Source organism: Myotis lucifugus, unplaced genomic scaffold (assembly GCF_000147115.1).
Source record: "Myotis lucifugus unplaced genomic scaffold, Myoluc2.0 scaffold_12, whole genome shotgun sequence".
In the NCBI taxonomy this organism is placed as follows: domain Eukaryota; kingdom Metazoa; phylum Chordata; class Mammalia; order Chiroptera; family Vespertilionidae; genus Myotis; species Myotis lucifugus.
In genome coordinates, this window is record NW_005871060.1 from 13081574 (window position 1) to 13107951 (window position 26378).

Consider the following 26378-nt stretch of genomic DNA (forward strand, 5'->3'; position numbering starts at 1 on the left):
TCCCATCAGAATCGTATTTTTAAAATATATATTAGAAGCCCGTTGCACAAAGATTTGCGCAATAGGCCTTCCTTCCCCTGGCTGCCAGAACTGGCTTTCCTCTGGCACCCGGGACCCAGACCTTTGGTCCTGCCGCAGCAGAGAAGCCAAGCCTCGAGGCTAGGCTTCTCCCCTTGGGCCTCAGCAAGTCTTGGCTTCTCTGCTGAGGCCGCAGCGGGAGAAGCCAAGCCTCTTCAGTCTTCAGTCTTCAGTCTTCAGTCTTCATCTTCACTCCGGCCGGAGCCTTCAGTCTTTGCTCTGCGCCTGCATATGCAAATTAACCGCCATCTTTGTTGGGTTAATTTGCATACTCATCTGATTGGCTGGTGGGTGTAGCGGAGTGACACCAATTTGCATGTTTCTCTTTTATTAGTGTAGATATATGTAAATTTTTATTTCAGAGAGGAAGGGAGAGGGGGAGAGAGATAGAAACATCAATAATGAGAAAGAATCATTGATTGGTTACCTTCTGCATGCCCCACACTAGAGATCGAGCCTGCAGCCTAGTCATGTGCCCTGACTGGGAATCAAACCATGATCCTCCTGATTCATAGGTCAACGCTCAACCACTGAGCCATGCTAACCAGGCCAGAATCATATTTTAAGCAATAATGAAAAGTATTATAACCACCCAGCCAATGAATCAATGAAATTAGTAAAATTATGAAAATAATAATTGCTATTTATTTAACATTCACAAGATGCCAGAATGTGCTAAATGTTTAACATGCATTGGCTCATTTAATATTTACAACCATCTTCTGAACTACATACTGTTAATAACCTATTTTACAACTGAAGTTGAAAAGATAAGTAACTTGAACTAAATCAGGCAGCTAATAAATTATTAATTAAAGATCAAACCTGCAGTCTTTCTGATTCTAAAGCTTATGTTTTAAATGTACCACACCAGTTCCCATCCCACACCTTAGCAGCAGTTCTCAACCTGTGGGTCGCGACCCCTTTGGTGGTCAAACGATCCTTTCACAGGGGTCGCCTAAGGCCATCCTGCATATCAGATATTTACATTACAATTCATAACAGTAGCAACATTACAGTTATGAAGTAGCAACGAAAATAATTTTATGGTTGGGTCACAACATGAGGAACTGTATTTAAAGGGCCAGAGGTTGAGAACCACTGCATAGGATGGGCCAGTTGTTTTTAAAGAATATCATTAAGGGTGTGCCATAGCCATATTTATTGCTAAGTATAGGGATATAAATGATTGCATTCTTAAATCCACAATTGGTCTGAGGAAATAGAATACTGAAAGTTAGGAGATTTTTGTGTTGGGCCAATTTTATGGGCATAGACCCCAACATGAGCAGATTATATTTATAATTGATATCTGCCATTCAAGGTTAGATTGCTTGGTAGATCCAATAATAGAAATCACACTAAGAATAGTAATTTTAAAACTTAAAATAGAGTATTTCATCTCACCAATATATTGCATATCAATTATGTTTAGTTTGTCATATTTTGAGTGTACTTAAAACTAAAAACCTATAGCTCAGATCTGATTTTGAAGCACTTTTAAATAAGTGAAGAAAATTTTAAATAAAATAATTGTTTTTGTACAGTAAATGACAATAATAATAAACAAAAGTTATAGTTAAGATTCACTGATAATTTACCATGAATTTATTAAAATATATTTTATTGATTTTTTACAGAGAGGAAGGGAGAGAGATAGAGAGTTAGAAACATTGATGAGAGAGAAACATCATCGATCAGCTGCCTCCTGCACATCTCCTACTGGGGATGTGCCCGCAACCAAGGTACATGCCCTTGACCGGAATCGAACCTGGGACCCTTCAGTCCCCAGGCTGACACTCTATCCACTGAGCCAAACTGGTTTCGGCACCATGAATTTATTAAGCATATATTTTTCCCATTTATTCCTTAAAATAACTAATAATACAGATACTATTTTTATTGCAAAAGAAACAAACATCAGAAGTTAAATGCTCAAGATCACATCGTCAATAGTGTCAGAGGTGGAAATCTAACCCATATCAATTCAATACTAATCCATAGCCATAGCTACTGAAGTTTTTCCTTATCTAGTTGTTCTGACAATTTGTTTGCTTGAGTCACTGTTTCACTGAGGTTCTAAACCTCATGGTGTGTGCACGTATATGAACTAGTTAGTCATTACTAACTTTGCCAGTGTTAGTTTGTATTTAGACTTTCATGCAATCGCAGTGGGAGCAAAAGCCTCTATCAGATTTTTGTACCCAAGTGGGTTTTTCTAAAAATAAACCTATTGGGGAAAAATCATAATTTCACATGATGTTTTCCTCAAGTGTAGTTTCATAGTTTAAGATAACTGATTATTCATTTTTTAAAAACATTTCTTTCTAATGCTACTCACACTATTAAAAGTCAACAGTGGGTATGATAAATCTTTCCTTCCTTCTACTCTAATCACTAGACTAATTTTAAAAGGGGAAAATCAAAGCCAAATAAGTTAAAGAAGCCTAATTCTCTTCCCCAACTTGAAGGCATCTTCTAATTTCATGCCTCAGCTGTTTTGGTAAACATAATTGCTTTCAATGTTTCTTGGAAACATTCAAAGTTCCATCTGCATCTAATGTCAAATTTTCTTGGAAAATTGTTAAGTGTGATTTTTCTTAGAAAAGACAAAAACTTTTTTTATGATACCATTCAATGTCATGCTTCCTAATCATTTATAGTCATAAGATTTGCCCATCACTAAATGAAGCAATACTTGCCAGTGTACTTTTTTCCAGCCCAATTTTGCTCTGCAATTAGCACACATACACAAACTACATTTTCATCCCCCAAATTCAAAGTCATTTTTCCAGACTAGAAGAGATAGAGGTGATCACAGAGACGTGAGTGAGAGGAAGAGGAAAGCAGCTACTTTTGAACAGTTGGTTGACAGAAAGCCATAGTTTTCTGGGAGCAATTCAATTTATTTATTCTTGGGAAGCTTAATACATTTTATAAAATGTACCCCTTTTGCAAAATTAGATCTTTATTGGCATCTACCCTTCTGGTTGACATTTGTCATTAATAAAAGTTTTGAAGGTGTATTTTCCCTGAAAAAGAGAACTCAAGTTTAATTTCATATCCCTTCAATGATAGGGGCAGCTCAACATAACTATGACAGATTGTGACCTTTGGGGATGGGTAGTATTGGGTGCACAGTTCAGTTTCAAGGGGAAAATATGCAATTTCTACAAGACTCTAATGACACAAGCTTTTTCATTGTCATTGAACAGTAAGAATGTATAGCAAAATTGTTTTCAAATACCTAGAAAATGGAATGCGCTTTTTTTCTGTTGGTAACCAGGTTAAAGGCTGCAGTGGTGAAATGGAGCATGTGAAGCTTTGAAGGAATTTTCAGATTAAACACTGGGGAATAACATCAACAGCAGCTCCATTAGTTTTTGTTGTGATGCAATTTTCAAAAACCATATAAAAGTGAAAATCGCTACAGGGGAAATTATAGTTATAGTCATTAATAATTTTAGTCAGATTAGTCTTTGGTGGTAAAACTTGAAGTCTTTCGTTTCCTAAGGCTATGAGTGAGCTTGAGTCTGTTTCAAGGGATCTGAACATCCCACCATACTTTTAAATTTAATGCTGTTATTCTCCATAATGGTTGAGGTTGGACTAAACAAAATATTGAGTTGATGTAGTCACTAAATCAAACTAATTTGAGATACATTTCTTTCCAAGCATATGGAAAAAAGGGCTTCATAAATATTCTATCTACTGGAGGAGATGAGTTTTTTTCCTAGTGTATCAATAGAGAGAGTGGTTGCAACTGGCAGGTGCTCTGTAATGAAAGGATTTCTACCTTTTCTTTGCCCTCAAGGAACTGTGTAACTATTGTTAGCAAATCAGTATCAAAAGAGATCATTACAATCATGCTTTCGGAAATGGAGAAATTCCTAACTATAAAAACTCCTAAATAAATATATTATCTTCGTACATTTCGTTCAATTATATATCAATATAAAATGTAAACACTGTACTAAGCATTTAGTCTATAAAGCTATTAAAGTAGTATCCCTGAGTCACAATCTATTTGGAGAGAGAGCAATGTAGAACTCAATGACACAAGGACTTTGATAGACTTATTTATAAAATGCTGTGGGAACACAAGGGAAGGAGCCGTTTCACTCAGTACATGGGAGAGGAGTGGGGGGAGGAAGGCAAGAAACTGTCAGGGATCACAGAGCTTCTCTGAGGTACCACCTGAGCGCTTGATCTTAAGGGCTGAATTTCATCAGACCGAAGGGGTGGCTTACTGGTGGTCATTTGCAAAAGCAACAGAGATATGAAACTCTTAGGATGCTGTCTAGCAAAGGGTAAATGATCAAAATATGTTAATTTTCTTCCCGGATGGGGATGAGCGATGTGAGAGTGGTGGGAAATGAAATAGAAAAGGTGGGTGGGCCCACATCCTGAAGGGCATGATAAGGCTTGTTAAGGAATTTGGAATTCTTGGAGGTAACAGGGAGTGACATCATTTCAGAAAGACAGCTTTACCTGTGGGAATAGGTGTAGGCGTGTAGGGAAACTCATTAGAAATGTCTAATGCACATATATTCATGGCATTTAACTAGTATGTCTCTACTTCATATAAGTCTGACCGTCGTATCTTCTTGTTTCAAAGGCTATTTAATTAGAAAATTCCTAAGTATTAAAGGTAATTTATAATAAATTTGGCTTGAGAAACCTTATTTCTCTAGGCTAGCATTTACATTTCTAGTGAATGCAAGAATATAGCCTCAGTTTATTTTTTATTTTAAAAAGATATATAAAGAGAATATGGCTTTCTACCTCTTTGTTAAACGGGTAAGGAAGAAGAGAATTACTATGTGAGTAGATTCTAGAAATCACTCGGTTAGGCAACTTTTCAGATACAATTTTGTAGAAAAGCTGCATCTCAAGGTCTGTTATTCACAGACTCCATTCTGCCTGCTAATTACTTTTAGCCTTGAGCCATCAAAAAACAAGTTAGGCTTATTTTTATTCTCTTGTCATGCATTTTCTTTTTATTACACAAGTAATACAAGGCTATTTTGAGATAATAGGAAAGTACAGTAAAATTCTGAAGGACAAAGCATTAATAATCCATAATCTGTCATGTAGCAATAAACTCTATAAATATTTAAGCAAACTTTCTTCTAACTGTTTATTTTGAGATAATTATATATACACAGGAAATTGCAAAGATATAAGAACAAAGATGTACCTTTCTCCTAGGTTTCCCCAATGGCTACATCTTAAATAATTGTAGTACAATAACAAAATTAGGAAATTAATGAGTATAGTACATTCATATAGTTCTATGCCACTTTTATCACAAGTGTAGAATGTATAACCACCACTGCAATACAGATATAGAGCTATACCATCGTTACAAAATTCTCATTCTACCCCTTTATAGTCACACTAACTCCTCCTTCCTCACCATCACCCCCAGTGCTTGGCAACCACTAATATGTTCTCCATTCTTATAATTTTTGTCATTTCTAGAATATCATATAAATTGAATCATAGAGTATGTGGCCTTTTGAAACTGACATTTTTTGTTTTTAATTCAGCATAATGCCCTTGAGATCCATCCAAGTTGTTGCACGTATCAATAGTTTGATTTTTATTGCTGAGTTGTAATCCATGGTGTGGATGTACAAGTTTATTTAGCAATTTACCTAATAAGTGGCATTTTTATTGTTTCCAGTTTTAGCTATTGCATATAAATCTGATAAGAACATTTATGTGCAGGTTTTTGTGTGCATGTTTTCATTTTTCTGGCATAAGTACCCAGGAGTGCAGTTGTTAGATAGTGTGGTAAGTTAATGATTAGTTTTTAAGAAAGTGACAAAATATTTTTCAGTGTGGCGATACTATATTACGTATTCACCAGCATTGTAGGTGATCCAGTGTCTCTGCATCCTTCCCAGCATTTGGTGTTGTCACTAATTTTTTTTTGTTTTTTTTTTTACTTTAGCCATTCCGATAGGCATGAAGTGGCATCTTATTGTGGTCTTAATTTGTATTTCCCTAGTGCTAGTGATGCTGAACATCTTTTCATCCTTATATCTTCTTACACAAAAGATCTCTTCATGTCTTGTGTCCATTTCCTAGTTGAATTATTTGGGGTTTTTTACTGTTTAGGCTTCTATACATATTCTAGATATAAGTCCTTTAGACAGATATGTTTTGTGCAAATATTTCCTCCTGATTTGTTGCTTATCTTTTCATTTTCTTTACAGGTCACACAGATCAAAAGGTTTTTTGTTAATGAAGCCCAAGCCCAATTTATTTAATTTATTTTTATGGATTACGCCTTGAATGTCATGACTAAGTCCTAGATCCCCCCAAATTCAACTGTTTTCTTCTAAAAATTTTCTAGTTTTACATTTCACATTTAAATCTATAATCCATTTTGAGTTAAGTTTTGTATTACATGTAAAGTTTAGGTTGAGGTTCATTTTTTGCCTATGGATGTTTTCAGCAGCATTTGCTAAAGACAGCCACATTTCTTTCATTGAATTGCTTGTGTACCTTTGTATTGAAAACCTCAGATGGCCATACTATGTGAGTCTATGTCTGGGTACCCTTCATGGTCCATTGATCTATGTAGCTATCCTTCTGCCAATAATACAAAGTTTTGACTACTGTAGCTTGAAATCAAGTAGAGGGATTCCTCCCACTTTTTTCCCCTAGAATTATTTTAGTTATTCTATTTCCTTTGCCTTTCTATATAAATTTCAGAATAATCTTGTCTACACTTACAAAAAATATTGTTAGTATATATAGGAATTGCTTAAATCTGTATATCATTTGGGGGAGAATTCACATCTTTACTATACTGAGTCTTCCAATTTATAAACATAGTATATCTTTCTATTTATATACATCTTTAATTTTTTCATCAGCATTTTGTAATTTATAGCACGTAAACCTTACACATCTTAGATTTGTGCCTAAGTATTTCTTTTTTCCTATTGATTGTAAATGACATTGGATTTTTAATTTCTGTTTCCATGTATTCATTGCTAATATAAAAATATAATTGATTTTATATTCTGACTTTATGTGACCTTGCTGTGAACTCTAAGAGACTGGGGTAGATTATCTGGGGTTTTCTATGTAAACCTTCATGCTATTTACAAAACTGAGCAGTTGTGTTTCTTTCTTTCTCATCTATATGCCTTTTATTTCCTTTTGACTTTTCTGTGCTGGCTAAAACTTCTCTAGTCCTGTCTCAATTAAGAGTGGTGATATAAACATCACTATCTTGTTCCCCATCTTGGGGAAAGCATTCAGTCTTTCAGTATTAGGAGAGATGGTAGCTGCAGGTTTTAGTAGATATTTTCTATCAAGTTGAGGAAATTCTTTTCTATTCTTAGTTATCTACTAGTGGCCCGGTGCATGGATTCGTGCACCCATGGCCAAAGGTAGAATTTCATGGCCCCACAAGGAATCGGGCTCCCTCCTCTCTGGTTCCGGGGAGTGTCACCCAAGAACCACTGCTGCCAAGTCACTACAGCTCGGCAATAAACCAGACTTGGGGCCAACAGTGCCCAGTAACAACATAACCCACAGCCAAAGGTGGAATCGCCAAGCCCCGCGAGGAATTGGGCTTCCTCCTCTCTGGTTTCAGGGTGCATCACCTGAGAACCATTGCTGCCAAGTCACCACAGCTCAGCAGTTCCTGCGTTGAGTGTCTACTCCCTGGTGGTCAGTGTGTGTCATATGTACTGGCCGGTCAGATGGTCAGATGGTTGGATGGTCACTTAGCCTTTTATATATATAGATGTGTGTTTGTTTTTAAATCAAGAATGGGTGTTGGATTTTGTCAAATACTTCCCCCCTCCCCAAATTAACTGATATTCTCATATTATTTTTCTTCTTTAGCATGTTTGGTGGGTTACATTGTTTGATTAACAAGCTATTTTCAAAATGAGGTAGAGGCTAACTATATTCCCCTCTCCTATTTCTTTTCTACCTTTTTTGTTTCTAAGTCGTGTGTGTGTGTGTGTGTGTGTGTGTGTGTGTGTGTGTGTGTTTCTTTCTTCTCTTGACATGAGGCAATGAAAGATCTTGGCTTTCCCTGTCTGCTACTTCACTTCTTATTCTCTTTTCTCAAGTATTGCTTCCTTCTATCCATTCTCTTCTCATTCAAGTTTATATTTAAGTGTGGAATCCGCCCAACCAGCTTATCTCAGGGGTTGATCTTTGACCTATGAACCAGGAGGTCATGGTTTGATTCCTGTCAGGGCACATCCCCGGGTTGTAAACTCGATCCCCAGTGGGGCATGCAGGAGGCAGCCGATCAATGATTCTCTCTCATCAGTGATGTTTCTATTTCTCTTTCCCTCTTCCTTCCTCTCTCAAATCAATAAAAATATGTATTTTTTAAAAAGAGTGTGTAATCCATTCAGTTACTTTCTTCCATCCTTAAAATTGGCTTGAAAATTTCCATCATTACCTTCTCCCATCAAAATAAAGTCCAACTCCATCAGCAGAGAATACTGAACCCTTCAAAAGCTGATCAGCCTCCTTTTTGTCTACTAGCACCAATTAACCCATTTCATACTTTTTCATGCTCCAGTCAAGCCAAACTCGTAGGATATTTCATGCTTCTGTGGAGTTTCCATGCTTTCCCCTTTCCCTGAAATGACCCAGAGCTCCCATCTTCTCTTCTGGCACCTTCCATTTTCCCAGGCACGGTTAGTTATTACATATATGTCTTCTCTTTGAGAATGTTCATTCTTCAAAGGCAAGGACTATGTCACATTTATATTTGTGCCCCTAATGACTCTCCAAGTACCTGGCACAGAGCATTAATAATAAGAGCAGCTAACAGTTCCCAAGTGCTTGCTACATGACAGACACTTTCCTAATGCTTTGTATAGGTGTTCTCATTTAATTCTTATAAGAGCCCATTAGGGATAAGTTATTTTCATCTCCAATTGCAGATGATGAAACTAAAAGCTAGTATAGTAAATCCAGGCAGTCTGGACTGGAGCCTTTGTCTTCACCAGTGGATCAAATCACCTATAATTATTAACAAATAGACTAAACCTTTACTGATTGAGATAAATAAACAAATGAATGAATGAAAAACATCAGGGTCTTTGTGTTTTGTGAAACAGAGAGTTTTGCATAAAATAATTAATGGCTAAATAGTATTTAGCTAAGTTACTGCCAGATAATTCTAATTTACATGGTATCCTAGAAACAGATTATTCGCCCAATGATTTTGTCATTTTCCATAATAATGTAACCCTTATTTTCCCTGAGGTTAAAAAGAGAATGGGTTCAACTTCAAAAGTTTATTACATAAAAAAAGAGAAAAGAAGTAGAGGACATCACATAATTCTGGATACAACCCATCTAACATTTGCTTTCATTACTCTACTTGTTCTCCAGACGCTCATGTGGATTCTTTGGACTGTTCTTCTCTCCACCCCCATTTTTGGTGGTGCTAATAACTTTTTTTACCATTTTGCCTACAATTTCATACACTAAATGTATGCTTTTCCCTGGTTCACCTAGACCTCAAAGTTGCTGCTACTACTATTGCTTCTGACACAGCAGCCACTGCCCTAACCCCATGTTCTCCCTCACTGGTGTTGTCTGCTTGCCCTGACCCTTAATCCTTCAGGCCTCCAAAGCTGAACATCTGGCTGTCAGTAAGCCTAATCTGAAATTAGACATAAATAAGGACTTAGCAAAGTGATTCACTCTGTTGTCTCACCTTAGCTTGATTAACTGTCACTAAAATCGAGCTGCTACTAATAGTGACTAGCACTACACCTGGGTAAGCGTGTCTTTGTTAGGCAAGTTTTCTCTTTTAACTCATCTTGAATTACCCTTTCATAGCACACAGCTCATATACCACTTTCTGTGTGTAGCTTTCTTCATAACATCCATTACTATATTTAATATCTCCCTTTTTTGAACCATTTTGCATCTGCCTTCCTTACACTCTGAATACATCTAGCTTTGTATTGGAGTATCATTCTATTTGTTTTACCTTCCTAATTAAAATGTGTGTTTTACCACCTTTGTATCAACACAGTTTCTTATGTAGTGCCTTATTGAGTACATAGTCGTTTACAAGTAAATATTCATTAAATGGATGAGCCAGAAAGGGATTTCTTCAAATGTGTCCTGAGACTTTGTAAGTCTATGACTTGTTTATTATACCTCATAAAAAAGCAGAAAGATTTGGAGCATCATCTGGTACACCAAAAAAAAAAGGTTGTGAGTTCAATTCCCAGTCAGTTCCTAGGTTGTGAGTTCAATTCCTAGTCAATTCCTAGGTTGGGGGAATTCAGTTAGGGTGCATATGAGAGGCAATCTCTCCTCTTCTCTTCTCTTCTCTTCTCTTTTCTTCTCTTCTCTCTCTCTCAAAAATAAACATATCATCCGGTGAGGATAAAAAAATCAGAAAGGTATATGAAAGCCATTTCTTTGTCCTGTTGTTCCAGGATAAGAGAGGGAGACTAAAATGGTATGCTCTCTGGGTTCTCTTAGTCAGTCTTCTAGTAGGAAGCTGTTTTATAACTCTCAGCAGGGAATTGTATACTTTGTTAGGAGCAGCCAGAATCCAGGTGACTGCTGTAAGCGGGGCCTGATTCATCTGCTTTTTAGTACAGAGTAGAAGAGCCTCAGCTCCAGAGTGAGCAGGCACTGCAGACAGAGAAGCCATCCATCTGCTTCCTCTGTATTGTTCAGTGTAGAAACGACTTACTTGTCAAAACCCTTAAGTGCTACAGTGATGGATGTTTTATAAACATATAGCCATCTAGATGTTACAGACAAGATATTGTCTTTCTGTTTGGAAGCAACAACAACAAAAACACCCTCAGAAGTATGTTGGTCTTTCAAATCCACCTGTCAGTGAGCATTTAATAAAAAGTTGGCATATAAGCCTAACCAATGGACACAGACGACAGGGGGATGAGGGCATGAGTGTGTGTGTGTGTGTGTGTGGGGGGGTGATGGGGGGCTAAGAACACATATATAATACCTTAATCAATAAAGAAAAAAATTAAAAATTTAAAAAAGAACTGATGCAAAAATATAAAGTATAAAAAGTTGCCACACACTTTATTTGTGACTCCCAAGAACTTATATTAGCATTGTTATCGACTCTGTTTATTCTGAGCTCAATGAAATGAAAAGTTTGCAAACTAATAAGCTCCCATAACCCCTAAGATGATCTCCTTCTGATGGATAAGCTGAAGCATTCTCAACAAGTCAAATCCTCTTTTCTCTCTCCCCAACCTTAGTCATCTAAGCCTAGAAACGTATTAAGGACTCAAGAATATAAATTCCTGTCTCTTCTCTATTGCTTGTCATTTTCCATTTTTATCTGAAGTCATATGAATAAGTAAGTCCTCCCTACCACAATCCTGCACTTGGGAGTATCTGTGCAGTCCTTCTGGAGGAGCTGGTCTGGGTGGGGGCATGCTTTGGGGAAGTTCCCGTAGGCAGAGTAAGGGATGGAAATCAGTGACAGTGGGATCGGCAGTCGGGGTTGTTAGGCGGAAGAACACTGCTGAAGGAGACTGGAGACCTAGGAACAAATGTTCAAGTTCTTTCCTGCTACTAAATAAGCCAAGTTCTTACCACTTTGTAACTTAGTTTTTTTCTGTCTTTAAAATTATGATCCATTCCTTATTTCACTCCACAGATATTTGTTGTCACCGTTTTTTAAATATTTTTAATTTTCCTTCAACTATTAAATTCTATATCAACTACACAGATGAGGTATTTTGTTAAACAAGGTCTGAGATACAGTCAGAATTTTTCATTTATAACAAAAGAATTAGAGGCAAAACTATGGAGATAGCAAAGAGAACGGTGGTGGAAGGGATGAACAGGTGGAACACAGAGCATTTTAGGGCAGTGAAAATACTCTGTATGATACTATAATGATGGGTACATGGCATTCTGTATTTGTCCAAATCTGTAGAATGTGTAACACAGAGAGTGAACCCTAATGTAATCCATGGATTTGGGGTGATCGTGGTATGTCAATGTAGTTCATCAGTTGTAACTAATGTGCTATGATAGGGGAGGATCTGATAATGGGGGAGCCTGTGCATGTGTGAGGGCAGGGGATACCTCTGAACCTTCCTCTCATTTTTGCTATGAACCTAAAACTACTCTTAAGAAAAACCACAACAGTAATCTAGATCATCTAAACTCAAGTCTCTTTCAACTGGGAGCCATATCACCATCCGGATTACTGTGAAAAAATCTGTTTAAACGGTCTGGAACTTTAAAATGCTTTTTAAAAATCTAGTAGTTATTTGCAGAGCACTATGGATACCATGATTTTATTCAATAGGCTTTGTTAATTACTTGCAATTTCTATAGACCTAAAAGATTTTTAATAAGCAAGGATATCAATTAAAAAACTATGAAAATAAAAAAAAAAAACAAGATCTGAGATAATGGATAAAAAGATATTCGCATAGATACCTTAAATAAAAGAAATCCTACATTGAAAGGCAGATCTAAAAGAAAACGCTTGTGTTGCTGTATCTTTTTATCTTTCCCCCCCCTTTATGTTTTTCTAGTCCCACCTTGCCTTCCTGCCCTCTCCCTCATGCCAGCAATCTCAGTGTGCTGACCTCGACCACCCGCTAAGTATCTGCTTGACCCCATCAGTTTTCTGATCCTTGTAGTTCCTCCACAAGCTCACCACCTAAAGATAGTCTATTTGTGTTTAATGGATTTCTCCTCCACTCCTATACATCTGCACTCTCTACACAACCCCCTACTATTTCCCAAGTCCTAATCTTTTCACCTAGGGCAGTGATGGAGAACCTATGACACGCGTGTCAGAGGTGACACACGAACTCATTTTTTGGTTGATTTTTCTTTGTTAAATGGCATTTAAATATATAAAATAAATATCAAAAATATAAGTCTTTGTTTTACTATGGTTGCAAATATCAAAAAATTTCTATATGTGACACGGCACCAGAGTTAAGTTAGGGTTTTTCAAAATGCTGACACCCCGAGCTCAAAAGGTTCGCCATCACTGCCCTAGGGCAAGGTTGGAAATCACCAGATGCCCCAGGTCACCTGCAGCCAGCTGGCTGGGCTGCTTTTTCACGTTAAGATTGTCATTTTCTGGGAGCGATGCTGCAGAACTCTCAAGATTTGCTGCTGAAAGAGAGACAGGGGGCACATTTGTAAAACAGTTTGGACATGTAGAATCTGAGTGGCAGTTCCTAAGACCTGACTCTGGGTTTCAGGACATGCAGTTTGGACTACTTTTAGTTGAAAGCCCTCAAAAAATGAAATATCCTACCTATTTAGGAATAGAGGATAATTTATCTGAATGATTACTTTAAAAATCCTTTTTTGAGAAATCTGCAGACCTACTGCACTGGGAAAAAGGAAAATGTCTTTGTATTTGGGAAACTAAGTTATCAACAGAACCTTGGTCCCCTGCTCTGTATTATGAAGAGCCAGGGTTTTTGTTTTTAGTTAAATTCATTAGAAGCTTCCCTGAAACAATGACCTGCCACCTTACTTTGAGAGTAATGTTTCACGGAGCCTTTGAATGGGCTACTGAATTAGTCCTACTGTTATTCCTGGTAACTTCTTTCTCTTTAGTCATTTCTTTCCACTAAAAATCATCTGGTAATATGATTAATGCTTTAATCTCCTTAAAAGATCATGCAGAGAAAAATTACAAATTACTATTGACTCCTCACTTGAATCCAACTGCATTTATTTGGGTCATTGTTTCATGTGGTAATTATTATGTATTATTGTATCACAGCTCGTTAGTGGGCCATATGTGAGGTAACGATCAATGGTTCGATGTCAGCCTTCGAGGGTATATTGAATAAAGTGTTTTTTCCCATAAGTCTGTGCTTGCCATGATTCTAATTAACATTTTCAGTGTTGATTAGAAGTATGGAATAGGGAGTGAGGTTATTAAATATGCAGATTACTTTATATTGAGTAGGGGCGATTATTGACTAGAACGACACTGAAAGAATTCATAAGGATGTTGACAAATAAAAAAAGGTAATTAGAAGTGAGATGAAGTTTAATAGGGACAAATATGTGACATTTCACTCAGAGATGCAAAAAAACCCCCAAACTATGTATATGTGTATGTGTATGTATGATAGGTCAAAAATTGAGGACGAAGGCAGTTTTAGAATGAGTCATCTGTCAGTTATAAACTTGGAATGTAGCATTGGTGTTTAAAAAGAACATGACCAAGTCACCTAGCAGTGTAAAATATATTTAGGTCTTTTATAAGACTACCATGACCTACTTATAAGGTCCATAAATTATATAGAAGAGAAAACTTGATATAGAAGAGAAAAAATATGGCTTAGTTAATAACAATGTAATACAGTGAGCAATAGATCCTGTGAGTGAGTCCTGAAGAAATTTAGTGTTTAACTCAACAAGGAGAAGGCTAAAGGATGAAAGTGACAAAGACGTGTCTTATTACATAAAGAAATATTGTGCTAGAGGTGGTGAATAACTATAGTCCATTTTCACTGAGAATGAAATCAGAGTTAGAGTCCTGTTTACCCCATCATTACCCTTGATTCCCTTATATTTCATTAGACCTCCTTTAAAAACTTTTATCTGCAGAGTTTAGGGAAACTTCACAGGAGATCAAGCTACTTAGATGAAGAATGAGGTTTCCCAAAGGACAAGGTCCATTGGCCTTGCTGTAAATAGGAAAATGGTACTTATTTTGTTGTTTTATAAATAGAGCATACATATTCTCCTTCCTCCTCTTTATTTAAATACATCAACCCTTGAAAGAAAAAATCATAAAATTTAATTTTCTGTAATAATACTCAATATTATCAAAGGTGACTATTATTTCCTTGTTCTGGTGTTTATTTCTTCCTTAGCTACTAAAACCATGATTTCTTTTGTATTTTTTAATCACTTCAGTTAGCAGAGTTAGTTGAACAATTTTCTTCACCCTCTACCTTCTAATACTTCAGCCAGAAATTACTCATCAACCAGCCACTAGTCTGTAGTTTCCACACAGCTTAGATGAGTATTCCTTACCGGAATAGGCATTTCACTTTGTCTACTAGAATCACGGACTATAACTTCAGCTTTTCCAATATTCTGTTTTAGTCCTATTTGTTTGGTTGGTTGTTTTTGCCTTTCCTCTTAATTTATTGATTTTATATAAGAGGTGAAATGTTTTCACCGGAAGTCTGATAAAGCTATACAACTTATTTGTTACATAAAAAATTTCCAAAACTCCCTTTTAAAAAAATGTGTTTTTTTAAATTAACTGTACAATACTCCTGGCCATGATTAATCATCCACAAAATGTCTGATAATATACAGTAAAGTCCCATTTTTATGCAATACTAGCCTAATGGAACACAGGCTTTCCAAAATGACAGTAAATTTCTAATAAAGGAGAGTAGACAAAACAAATGAGCCTCATTGGTTGTTGACTATTTTCTCCAGATTCTGGGCTAAGATGAATAGTAATTATGAGAATCAGCGACATATATTCCAGTTAGGTAGACAAGGAAGTAAAATTTCAAAACACAGTGTTGAAATGTGAACACATTCTAAGCATCAGAAGAACACTGAGGAGGCAGTGGAGTTTGACCTTGAAGGGGAAGAATTCACCAAGTAGTTAAGGAAACTTCTTATGCTGAGAAAACACCTACCAAGACATGTTGCTGCAAAAAAGCAAGGAATGATGAAATAGTCTGTTCGTCCTATAATGTGAATACGAATGAGGCAAAGGGTTGTTGCTGAGAAAGGAAAAAAATATATTAGGCCAAAGTTTTAGAGGATTTTGAATGCTAAGGAGTTCGAACTATTCTCTAAGGGCAGTGTGGTATAGAGGAAATATTTCACTACGTCAGGGACAGGATCAGATTTGCATATCAGAAAGAGCATTTTAGCTGTGGTTCAGGGAGGATGGATTAGAGGTGGGTGAGAATAGAGATGGAGAAAAGGCTTTGAAATAATTTTCTAGGTAGAAATCATGAGGGTATTGGCAATGGAAAAGTAAAGGTACTGACAGATTTGCAACATGGTAGCATGTGCAGAACTTGATGAGAGATTCGATGGATGGGAGCATTAGAAAGGTCATTGGTGAGGAAGAGGGGTTCTCTGAGAATGAATCTAATTTGTGGGAAAATAAGGAGATGGCAATTCCAGAAACCATAGAGAACAAAGTAATAGTAATGATAGTAATAAAACAATAAGAATAAAGTAATAGCAATAATAATAAATTTAATAAATGCAGCTACCTGTCATTGAGCACTTACAGAGAGCTAAGTACTAAGCTAAGTGGCTTACTTGTAATATCTACTTCAAACATCCAGATACCTTATTAAAAGATTATTTTCCCCTCTTTCACTTCAAGAAATTGCAGTTTGAAGACGTTTAAATAATTTGTCCAGAGACTGAAACGCAAATCTTTACATTCTCAAAACCCATTTTTTAAAGAATAAGCAGTTGCCACTGGGCAGTCCCACTGGGCAGTCCCTCTCAGTGTCTGGCCTACCTTACCCGACCACTTCATTTTCCAACACTTTTGCATGCTTCTTGGGTCTCAGTAGCACTAATTCTCATTCTGCCATCATATTAGCTGTTCTTTTAAGTTTTAAATTGTGGAGCACTCTTTTATGCTGTAAAACCTCCTTTGTACTGTACCTATGACAGCTCTTAGCTGCTGCAACTAATGAACAGCACTGGGCACCAGGCAGGCTTTTTATGTGGTTGTTAAAGGGCTCTGGAGCTACAACAATATCTGCCCTTTGGCAGATACTGAAATATGCATCCAGAGTAGGAAACTGGGGAGAGAGTGTGAGGGGAAAATTCTGAACCAAGTTGGAGGGAGAGAAGGTAGGAGGGAAGGAGGGAGGGAGGGAGGGAGGAAGAGGTTTATGAAAGTTATTTTAAAGTTTATATTGGTAAGATTTATTCTCTTGTTAAAGGAAACTAGGTAAAAATATGAGTGAAAGTTCACTGAAGAGGGGATATGCATTAGATTTTTAACTAGCTGAAAATTTTAGAAATGTATTTTTATCAACACATTAATTATAACATAAATTTCATTAACTCAGAGTCATATAAATGTCCCAAAGAGTGCTATGAAGAAAGTTATGGCCATTTAGTATCACGTATCTATACCATCTTGTGCTTGGAAAGGAAATGAGACATTAAGTTTACTTCAATTCATGAATCACCTCTTCAACAATTTTTATAAGGGGTTATCCACAAGCACACACATGAGAAATCATTACCTAGGGCATTATAAGGAGAGGATTTGCTATAATAGTAATCTTCTTATAAAAACAATAGGTAACCAATGGAAACTAAGGAGAAAATAAGTAAATGGGACCACATCATAAGAAAAAGCTTCTGCACAGCAAAAGAAACCATCATCAAAATAATAAGAGAGCCCACTACATGGGAGAACATATTTGCCAATAATACATCCGATAAGGGGTTAATCTCTAAATAAATATATATAGGGAACTCATACAACTTAACAAAAGGATGACAAACAATCCAATTTAAAAAATGGGCAAAGGACCTAAATAGATACTGCTCCAAAGGGGATATACAGAAGGCCAAGAGACATATGAAAAAAAAATGTTCAAAATCACTAATCATCTGAAAGATGCAAGTAAAAATGACAATGAGATATCACTTCACACCTGCCAGAATGGCTATCATCAACAAATCAATCAATGACAAATGTTGGCGAGGTTGTGGAGAAAAGGAAACCCTGGTGCACTGCTGGTGGGAATGCAGACTGGTGCAGCCACTGTGGAAAACGGAGTTTCCTCAAAAAAATGAAAAATGGAACTTCCATTTGACCCAGTCATCTCACTTCTAGGAATGCATCCTAAGAAACCTGAAACACTCATCAGAAAGAATATATTCACCCCTATTTACATAACAGCACAATTTACAATAGCTAAGACTTGGAAGCAGCCTAAGTGCTCATCAGCAGATGAAAGGATGAAAAAACTATGGCACATTTACACAGTGGAATACTGCACAGCAATAAAAAAGAAAGAACTCATGCCAGCATGCAACTAATGAACAGCACTGGGCACCAGGCAAGATGGGATGGACCTGGAGAGCATTATGCTGAGTAAAATAAGCCAGTCAGAGAAAGACAAGTATCACATGATCTCACTCATATGTGGAATCTAATGAACCAAATACACTGATGATCAAAAACAGACCCAGAGTCATGAAAGCATGAACAGACTGTTGAACTTCAGAGGGAGGGTTGGGGAGGGTGGGTGGGAAGAAATCAACCAGTAAATTGTATGCATATATGCATAAACTGTGAACACAGACAATGGGATGGTAAGGGCCTGAGGGGGAGGGGAGGACCTATGTAATACTTTCAACAATAAAGATTTTAAAAATACACACACACAGGGTAGGTAACTTCATCAAATACTGATGTGACAGGTCTTCTCATCATCACTCCCTGAGGAGGATACTGTTATTCTCTCCATTTATTGATGAGGAAAGGAACGTTAACAGGGATACCTAATATCACACAGCTCACAAATAATAGATCTTCTTAACTTTAGAATGTACTCAATGTCACTAAATTCCACACATGAGTGAAATCATATGGTATTTGTCTTTCTCTACAAACTGAACTAACAAGTTCAGTTTAAAAATGAAATGAAGAGAAAGAAAAAGAAAAAATTTTTTTAAATGCACCAGTGTCAAACCTGTAGATATCAGGTGTATCTAATATCAGACTGTCATAATTTTGAATGCTTAACAGGTTTTAAGTAGAAAGACTTTATTATGGAAAGAGTTTGTAATCAGCTTAGATACACTCAAATTCCTAAAATTTACTTTCACAGAAGTGCCCTGACTTACATAGTGTCTCATTATATGTAGTGTTCACACAAATGTCACCTACCTATCAACTCTCAGTATTGCTTAGTACACAGGCTGCTAGTCATATAGGACACCACTAAGAGTAATAAAAGAAGAATTTCAGTAAAATGAGAAAATGAGGCTGATTAGAGTGGCAAAGCATTTGCTTTCTTTTATCCTTCACCATGTATAGCCAGAAACATTCATTTTTTGCTCTATGTGCATGCCTGGGAATGTAGGTTTCGGAGAGGGGTGTTCAGATTCAATAGATGCAAAGAATAATATAGTTCACTGAGTTTTATGTGACTATATTTTGGATTTGTGTGGTTAGGTTGAGAAATGGAATTGTCTAGTGTGAGTACATCCACAGTTAACTCTTTTCTATAATGCTCTAGATTCCCCCATTTCTTCTATGGCTGGGTAAACATTGCCAGTTGTTTAAAAGGAAATGTCAGAATTTACTATGATAAATTAATTTATATGTTAGGTTCTTATTAATCATCTTAGAATTGTTTTGCATTTTAAAACAATGACTTGGCATGTCTAAATAATATATACTCAGATGTTGACCTTCAGATATAATTTCTGAGGATTACCACTCCTAGAATAACCCACTAGATTTCTTTCAGGGTCATAAGGCCGTAACATTTCTGCTGATCTTGTTCTAAAATCTTATTAGCATGAAAATGCAAAATGACCACTTAAAATAGGCACTCTCGCATTGGGCTCCTAAAACAGTCTTTTCTTTCTGTAATAAGCTATTTGAGCTCACTTCATTTTGCTTCATTTTATATTTGTCACCTTTGTTGCTATCTTGGTGTACTATAATGAAATGACACTGAATCAGACAACCTATAATTTTTATTGCAAGTATATCTCAAGGCAAATTTGCAAGCTGACTTGATATCAGAAATGAAGCTAGAGGGAACATGCCTTTGTTCTAAGTTACAAGATGCCCTGCTATTCCAAATTGGAAAATAAACTTCCTTCTTTCAAATCAAGCTCTTTGCATAGGCAACATATTAAGATATTCCTTAAAAATTTATTGTGTACAAAGCAGTTTTACCAACTAAACTCTTTGTATTATAAGAGTATTATACACTAAAGTTGTAAAACTAGTATTTAAGGTGATGCTATGTTATTAAGAAACACTGATTGTATTAAAAATCCCAACATTTGATTTCAAGTTTTTTCATGGAAAGCTATTAGGAGTGTTAATTTATTGAACAGCTAGTGCCCCAGTGCACTGATTCGTGCACATTGAAAGGTAATTAATTAGAAGGTGGCCAGAGGGGTGGGACTGGGCAAGATGGGCTGGACACACCCTGGAGCCAAATTCCCGCTGTCCCTCTCGGCAGGCCGGCTACACCTGGGGTGGCACCATGGCTCAAAGGGCATCTGGAGAGTGAGCAGGGTCCCTCCAGCACGTGGGGTCCCTCAGCCTAGCCTGTGGGGATCTGGCCAAAACCACCTCTCTGACATCCCTTGAGGGGTTCTGGATTGCAAGAGGGTGGTTCTCGGGTGATGCACCCTGGAATCAGGCTCCTTCCTCTCTAGTTCCAGGGTGTGTCACCTGAGAACCGCTGCTGCCAAATCACCGCAGCTTGGCAGCTCCTGCGTTGAGCGACTTCCCCCCTGGTGGTCAGTGTGCATCATACCTACTGGCCAGTCGGATGGTTGGATGGTCACTTAGCCTTTTATATATATAGATTATGACTACTTGGGCAAACCAGTTATATATTTAAACATCAGCATAAAATATTTTCACTCCTAGACTATGATCTCAGCATGATCAAATTGAAGCCTGAGAGTTATAATCAAGAGTGATTGCTGAAACCACTAAGCAGTCATAGCGTGTGTGTGTTTGTGTGTGTGTGTGTGTGTGTGTGTGTGTGTGTGTGTTTAATTTTATTTATTGATTTTAGAGAGAGAAAGGACGGGGAGAGAGAGAGAGTTGTACACTAGCTACATGTAGCTCGCTTATATTTCTGCTTTTGCCTTCAATTGTTCATTTATACTGTCATTTTATTTTTTATAAATTGGATAATAATATCAATAGTTATAGATTATTTTAGAAAATTAGTCCCTTTAAAAGCAGTTTTTACATGCACTGTTTTATGCAGCAACAGTGTGGAACCAAAAGGAATTATCATAGTAGTTTCATAGAGTAAAGGATATACAGCAACAACATAAAAAAAACCACACCACACAGTAAAATGCAAATTAAATTTTGCTAGATGTTCCTATTAGAAATTGGTATAAATACTCTAACAAACACAGCACATAATCGATTGCTTGCAACACAATTTTGCACATGATGGAAACTGGTGACCTGCAAGAGTATTCCCAATACCCTTGCCCAATGCTGGTTGTTGTTGGTTGCAAAGACCCCTAGGAAATCATTAGCAAACTCCATCTAGAAACAGACCCAAAGGTCAGAGGTATACATAACATGAGATTCATGGCTCATGGTTGGAGAGCTGCGGGTATTTATCCTTGTTCAAAATGTGGTATAGTGCTCCCATTGTCAGAAGTTAGTGAGCCTGAAACATGCCAGTATCTAATTTTGAGCAGTGTGCCAAAGACACATGTTCTTTCTTAAATGGCAGTCATTAGAGTTGGGCACCTAGGGCACCTATACACATTCAGTGAATTCCAGAAGCGTGGTAATTGGTTCTCTAAAAAAGTATAGAGTGGCTCTGAAACTCAAATGTGAGGAAATTGATCATCAATTTGGAGATAACTCCGGAAAGTAGATACCATCTGATTTGAAAATCCAGGAGCATTGTGCATGTTCTGTAAAAAGGAAAGCTAAGAACATACTTAGCTTTTTAGAAGCATGGACTTTGTTCCATTTGAATATAAATAGAAGCCTCTGTGTGTATGTGTCTCTCTTTATCTCTATCACACACACACTTAAAACCAATAATATAGCAAATAAATAGAGAAATAAGAATCAGAATCTTGAAGTAGAAATGCTATGGCCTTTGGCGCCAGTCAGGTCTACATTTGAATCCTCTCTATCTTTCACTGAAATATGCCACTTTGAGCAAGTCCTTTATTCTCACAACTTAAGTTTCCTCATCTGTAAAATGGGTAAAATAGTTCTGAACATGAGGCATTGGTGTGAGTATAATGTATGTCAATTGCTTGGGGATGTATACAGTAGCCATTTAGTAAGTAATGACTATCAAAGAAACTAATTTTTAAGTATACATTTGACCTTAAAACATGTTGTTTGTGCACAATGTAATCTATATATATAAAAAGCTAATATGCTAAGTGTCCGACCATCCCTCAGTCACTATGATGTGCACTGACCACCAGGGGGCAGATGCTCAACACAGGAGCTGCCTTGATGCGCACTGGCCATTTACAGAGAAATGGCACCACAGACCTGGAACCCACAAAGCAACACTCAGCTTCTCCCAAGTGGGACACAGACCCCGCCACCACCCCAGAGCAACAGCCCACCAAATCGCAGCTTACACTGACAAGACCCCATGGCGCAAAATGCTGCCCACAGTCCAGCCCAACCAAGCCTGGAAATGGTAGCTGTGGGCACCGGGTAATGATGTCACGTAGCAATACCCAGCTTCCTCTTCCTAGCAACTAGCCTCCTTGGGATTTCTCAGCCCAGGAACACGACTTGCTTTATAGCCAGGTGGAAACATTTTACACTTTAAGCAAACATCTGTGAAGTGTTTTCCCATGCCTCATCTCATTTGATCCTCACAGAAGTCCTGGACTAGGTAGATAGGAGACTCAGTGAAATCCTATTTTTTTTTCATTAGCCAGAAAACAGAGATTTAGAAAGCTTAGAAACTTGACCTGACTGAAAAGAAGTAAAAAATGGTGGACCTTGAAAATGATTTCAGGTGTACTCACTGCTCAGAATATAGTCAAACACTGCTACAGTTAAATATTTTACCCTTTGTTCTCCCTGCATGATCTACAATAATAATCTGCTTCATGTTGATATTTACTGCTGTGTTGCTGACAATTACCCGAAAGAGAAGTTGGGTTCCTTCACTGGGCTGGAAAAAGTTTATCTAAATCAGAAAGCAGGTCTAATTAAGCAAGTTTACCTATGTATATAAAGTTCTCGCTGGCGCCAATCGCACACGTGTGTTTTGATCTGTTATTGTCGATCATGAATTGGGTTGATACTTCTATTATAAGAGAAAGGGCAAATGGCAATATTAAAATATTTCTTCTAATTACTTTCCTTTCAATGTACACAAATTCATGCACTGAGCCACTAGTTATTTTATAAAAATTATTTAACCCTTGTCACCTAAAAGAACATAGGCTTAAGGCTTTAAAATATATTGATTAAAAAAAACACTCAATGACTATATGCAATCTATATGCAATGATTATCTAGCAATCTAATTTCATATTTCTTTGCTTTGATAGGATTGCTAGATTTTATTATTTTGTTGTGCAGGTTCACACACAAAAAAACATTGCTTTACCACTAGAAATTTTCAACTTTCTTTCAGAAGTAATTTTGTCTTTTCATGATTTGTATAGTGCCTTACATTCTAACAGCAATCCTCCTTATATATTTTATTCTAATATTAAGAAACAACAAACTAAGAAGAGCAATTTAGCATCTGTTTTCACATATATTGCTCTTTTATTTCCACTTGAAAATATTCAGTACTCTTTCTTGTGTCTCTCTTCTCCCCTAATAATTAAGGTCTCTCCAGGACCTTTCCAAGCAGACAGACATTCCTTACGGCACGGTCCTGGACTCTGCAGTGTATGAACATGTGCGTATGAAGGGAATGAATCCTTTTGAGAGGGACAGCATGTATTCCCAAATGTGGCGGATGATCAACCGAAGCAATGGATCAGAGAATAATGTTCTGGAGTCCCAAGCAGGCATTCAAAAGGTACTGGCTATAGTTCTTCATTCATAGTCTACCCTTTTGTCTCTCGTATTAGAATTGGTAAGTTAGGATTGACTTCTTTTTTTAAGTTATTTTAACTTTGACATGAGTTTTCAGTTGCATTATAGCTTCTGTTGATTTAAAGAAGAGTTTGAAGTGACAGTGTACCAGTAGAGGGAATTCAAAACCTCTGTAGTATGTGTGTCTAAAGCAGCGATTTTCAACCAGTATGCCACAAGATTTTTTTAAAACATGCAATACCTGACTATTTAGTCAGGGACACTGACCTTATTTCCCTTAGATTGTTAAAAAAAAATTAAAAAAAAATTTTAAAAATGGACAATAGCCAACACAACAATAGGTAACCAGGGTGAATGAATTAGAACCATACCTTATTTTTTGTTAGGTGGGGGAAAATGTATTTTTTGGTGTGCCACAGAATTTTAGTAATTAGCTTCTGTGTGCCATGAGATGAAAAATGTTGAAAATCGCTGATCAATCGGATCTGTCTCCAGTGAATTCCAAAGCTAGAAGACAGGAGCTGGTATTTTGCTCAGAACAGGCTCAGAGACTTATACACATGGAGACTGAAGATGTTTTTACAAATCCTATTCCAAATATCATTCAGGTTATTCAATCCTTTCAAACACCTAAGAGTATTTTCTTTTCTGCATTTGTTTTTAGATGAAAACCTTATTTTTACTTATGATTATGTGAAGCTATCTGTGAGTAAAAGTTAATCTTGTCAACAAAATTCCTACCAATGACTGTTTCTTTTTCCAACAGTGAAAATATTTAGATCTTGTTTTTATATAGCTATCACTTAAGAAGTTATTTTACAAAAAAAGGGGGGGTTGCTTAGGAAGCAGTCTTTGTTGTTGAAAGCAGGAAGCTGATTTTTATTCTGGCCTGTGGTTTATAAACATGTACACAAAAGTAACACTTTCTTTCTCAGGCCTCATCAATCTCCTCGAGAGAACTGCATGGTTTTTGCTTCAGATTGTTCCAGTGGCTAGCCTAGTAGAAATCACAATGGTTGATAGTTAATAAAAATCATTGGATGAACAAATGAATGAATGAGCGAGTGAATGCATGAATGGATGTCACTAACAGCAGCAATGGTGGTATACACTTTTTCTCTGTAACCTTCCACACAGAATAGTTTGGATCCCATGTCTGAGTTCCTTGTCCAAAAGCAAACTCAATAATACTATGTTGGAGAATGTTTTGATGACTATAAATGTTATTCTGCCACAGATTTTAGCGTTATTCTGTGCCTTTTCAAATGATGTTATTTGTCTGCTACTGCTATTGCTGTGGTCCTCTAGAGTCAGCCTAGTAATTTTTGCAGTCACTACATTGACATCATTATTTAAAAAACTGATGATGCTGACATAAACCTCTTTCCAAGCATTGCTTTTAAGGAAGTGAATGTCCTTGAAATATTAGCAATGGCCTCCAACTGTTTCACTCTTATTATATTAGTCCCCATTTCCCAGGGCCCGGGTATGGATCCCAAAGGGTTTCTATTTTGGGTGAATGGATCTATATGTTGTCTGAAGGAGAAGGGAGAGTAGGCATTTCAGGGTTTACTAGTTACTCATAGGATATGAATGAATTCAAACCCACAATAAATATACTAAATAGATTTTTTTCAAATTGTCTACTATTAAAAATAAATTTGTTTTCTTGAGAATGAATATAAATTTTGCAACTACAAAACATTATTATTTAATAGTCCTAAGGTTAACTTAAAATTGTAACATAATAAAAAGATAATGCAATAAAAGAAGTAGAGAACGATTTCTGTTCCCTGATAGTCTGCTAATAAAGAGGACTTATGAGTTTAAAAAACGGCAAATCAAATCTCACAGTATTTATTAGTATTTATTGCACCACATTTATTCAGTTTTCTAATTTATAGAGGGGTATTAAAGAATGTCCTTTGGAATTCATAATGGAAAACATCAAAGTGAAATTTGCTTTAATATATATTTCTTTCAACCAAAATCACAGACAGGTGATAATTGACTAGACAGAGAAGCGGTAGTAATAATAAAATGTATTTTGGTGTAGTTTGCAAGGTCTTGCCCAGCTTCTATTAAAATAAAACCAACCAACCAACAATAACTTTTTCACTGCTAAAGCTCACTGGGAGCTCATGAAATTAAGAACACATAAAACGAGGTTGTGGATTCTTCCTCAAGCAACTAGCATTGCACATCTCACACAGCAGTGTCCTGTCCTCTGTCATTGACTTCTAATTTGTGCAGGCTGAAGGGACCTCAGAGGTCAATATTCCACAGAAGACCAAACTTCTACAGTATCTTAGCCAGGAATTTATATATACAGTATACAGTAACTATCTTCCAGGAAAGCCTGCCTCATTGTGAAAAGCAATCCTCACAATCTGATTATAACTTCATATATCCAATGAATGTCTCAGGTTCTGTTTGTTCTTAATTGTGTTACTAGTCTCATTAAGTTTCTCTTATTTGAAGGTAGATCCAGATTCTTTCCAACATCTTTATT

The 26378-nt window shown here is 36.8% G+C and overlaps 1 protein-coding gene across 1 annotated transcript in view; it reads left to right on the forward strand.

Annotated features, from left to right (window-relative positions):
- GRID2 (glutamate ionotropic receptor delta type subunit 2) overlaps positions 1-26378 on the forward strand; it is a 1225688-nt gene that overhangs the window by 967661 nt on the left and 231649 nt on the right. The window contains exon 15 of the mRNA XM_006084662.3: positions 23654-23849. Coding sequence (XP_006084724.1) covers positions 23654-23849 — 196 coding nt within the window. The remainder of the gene's footprint in view (positions 1-23653; positions 23850-26378) is intronic.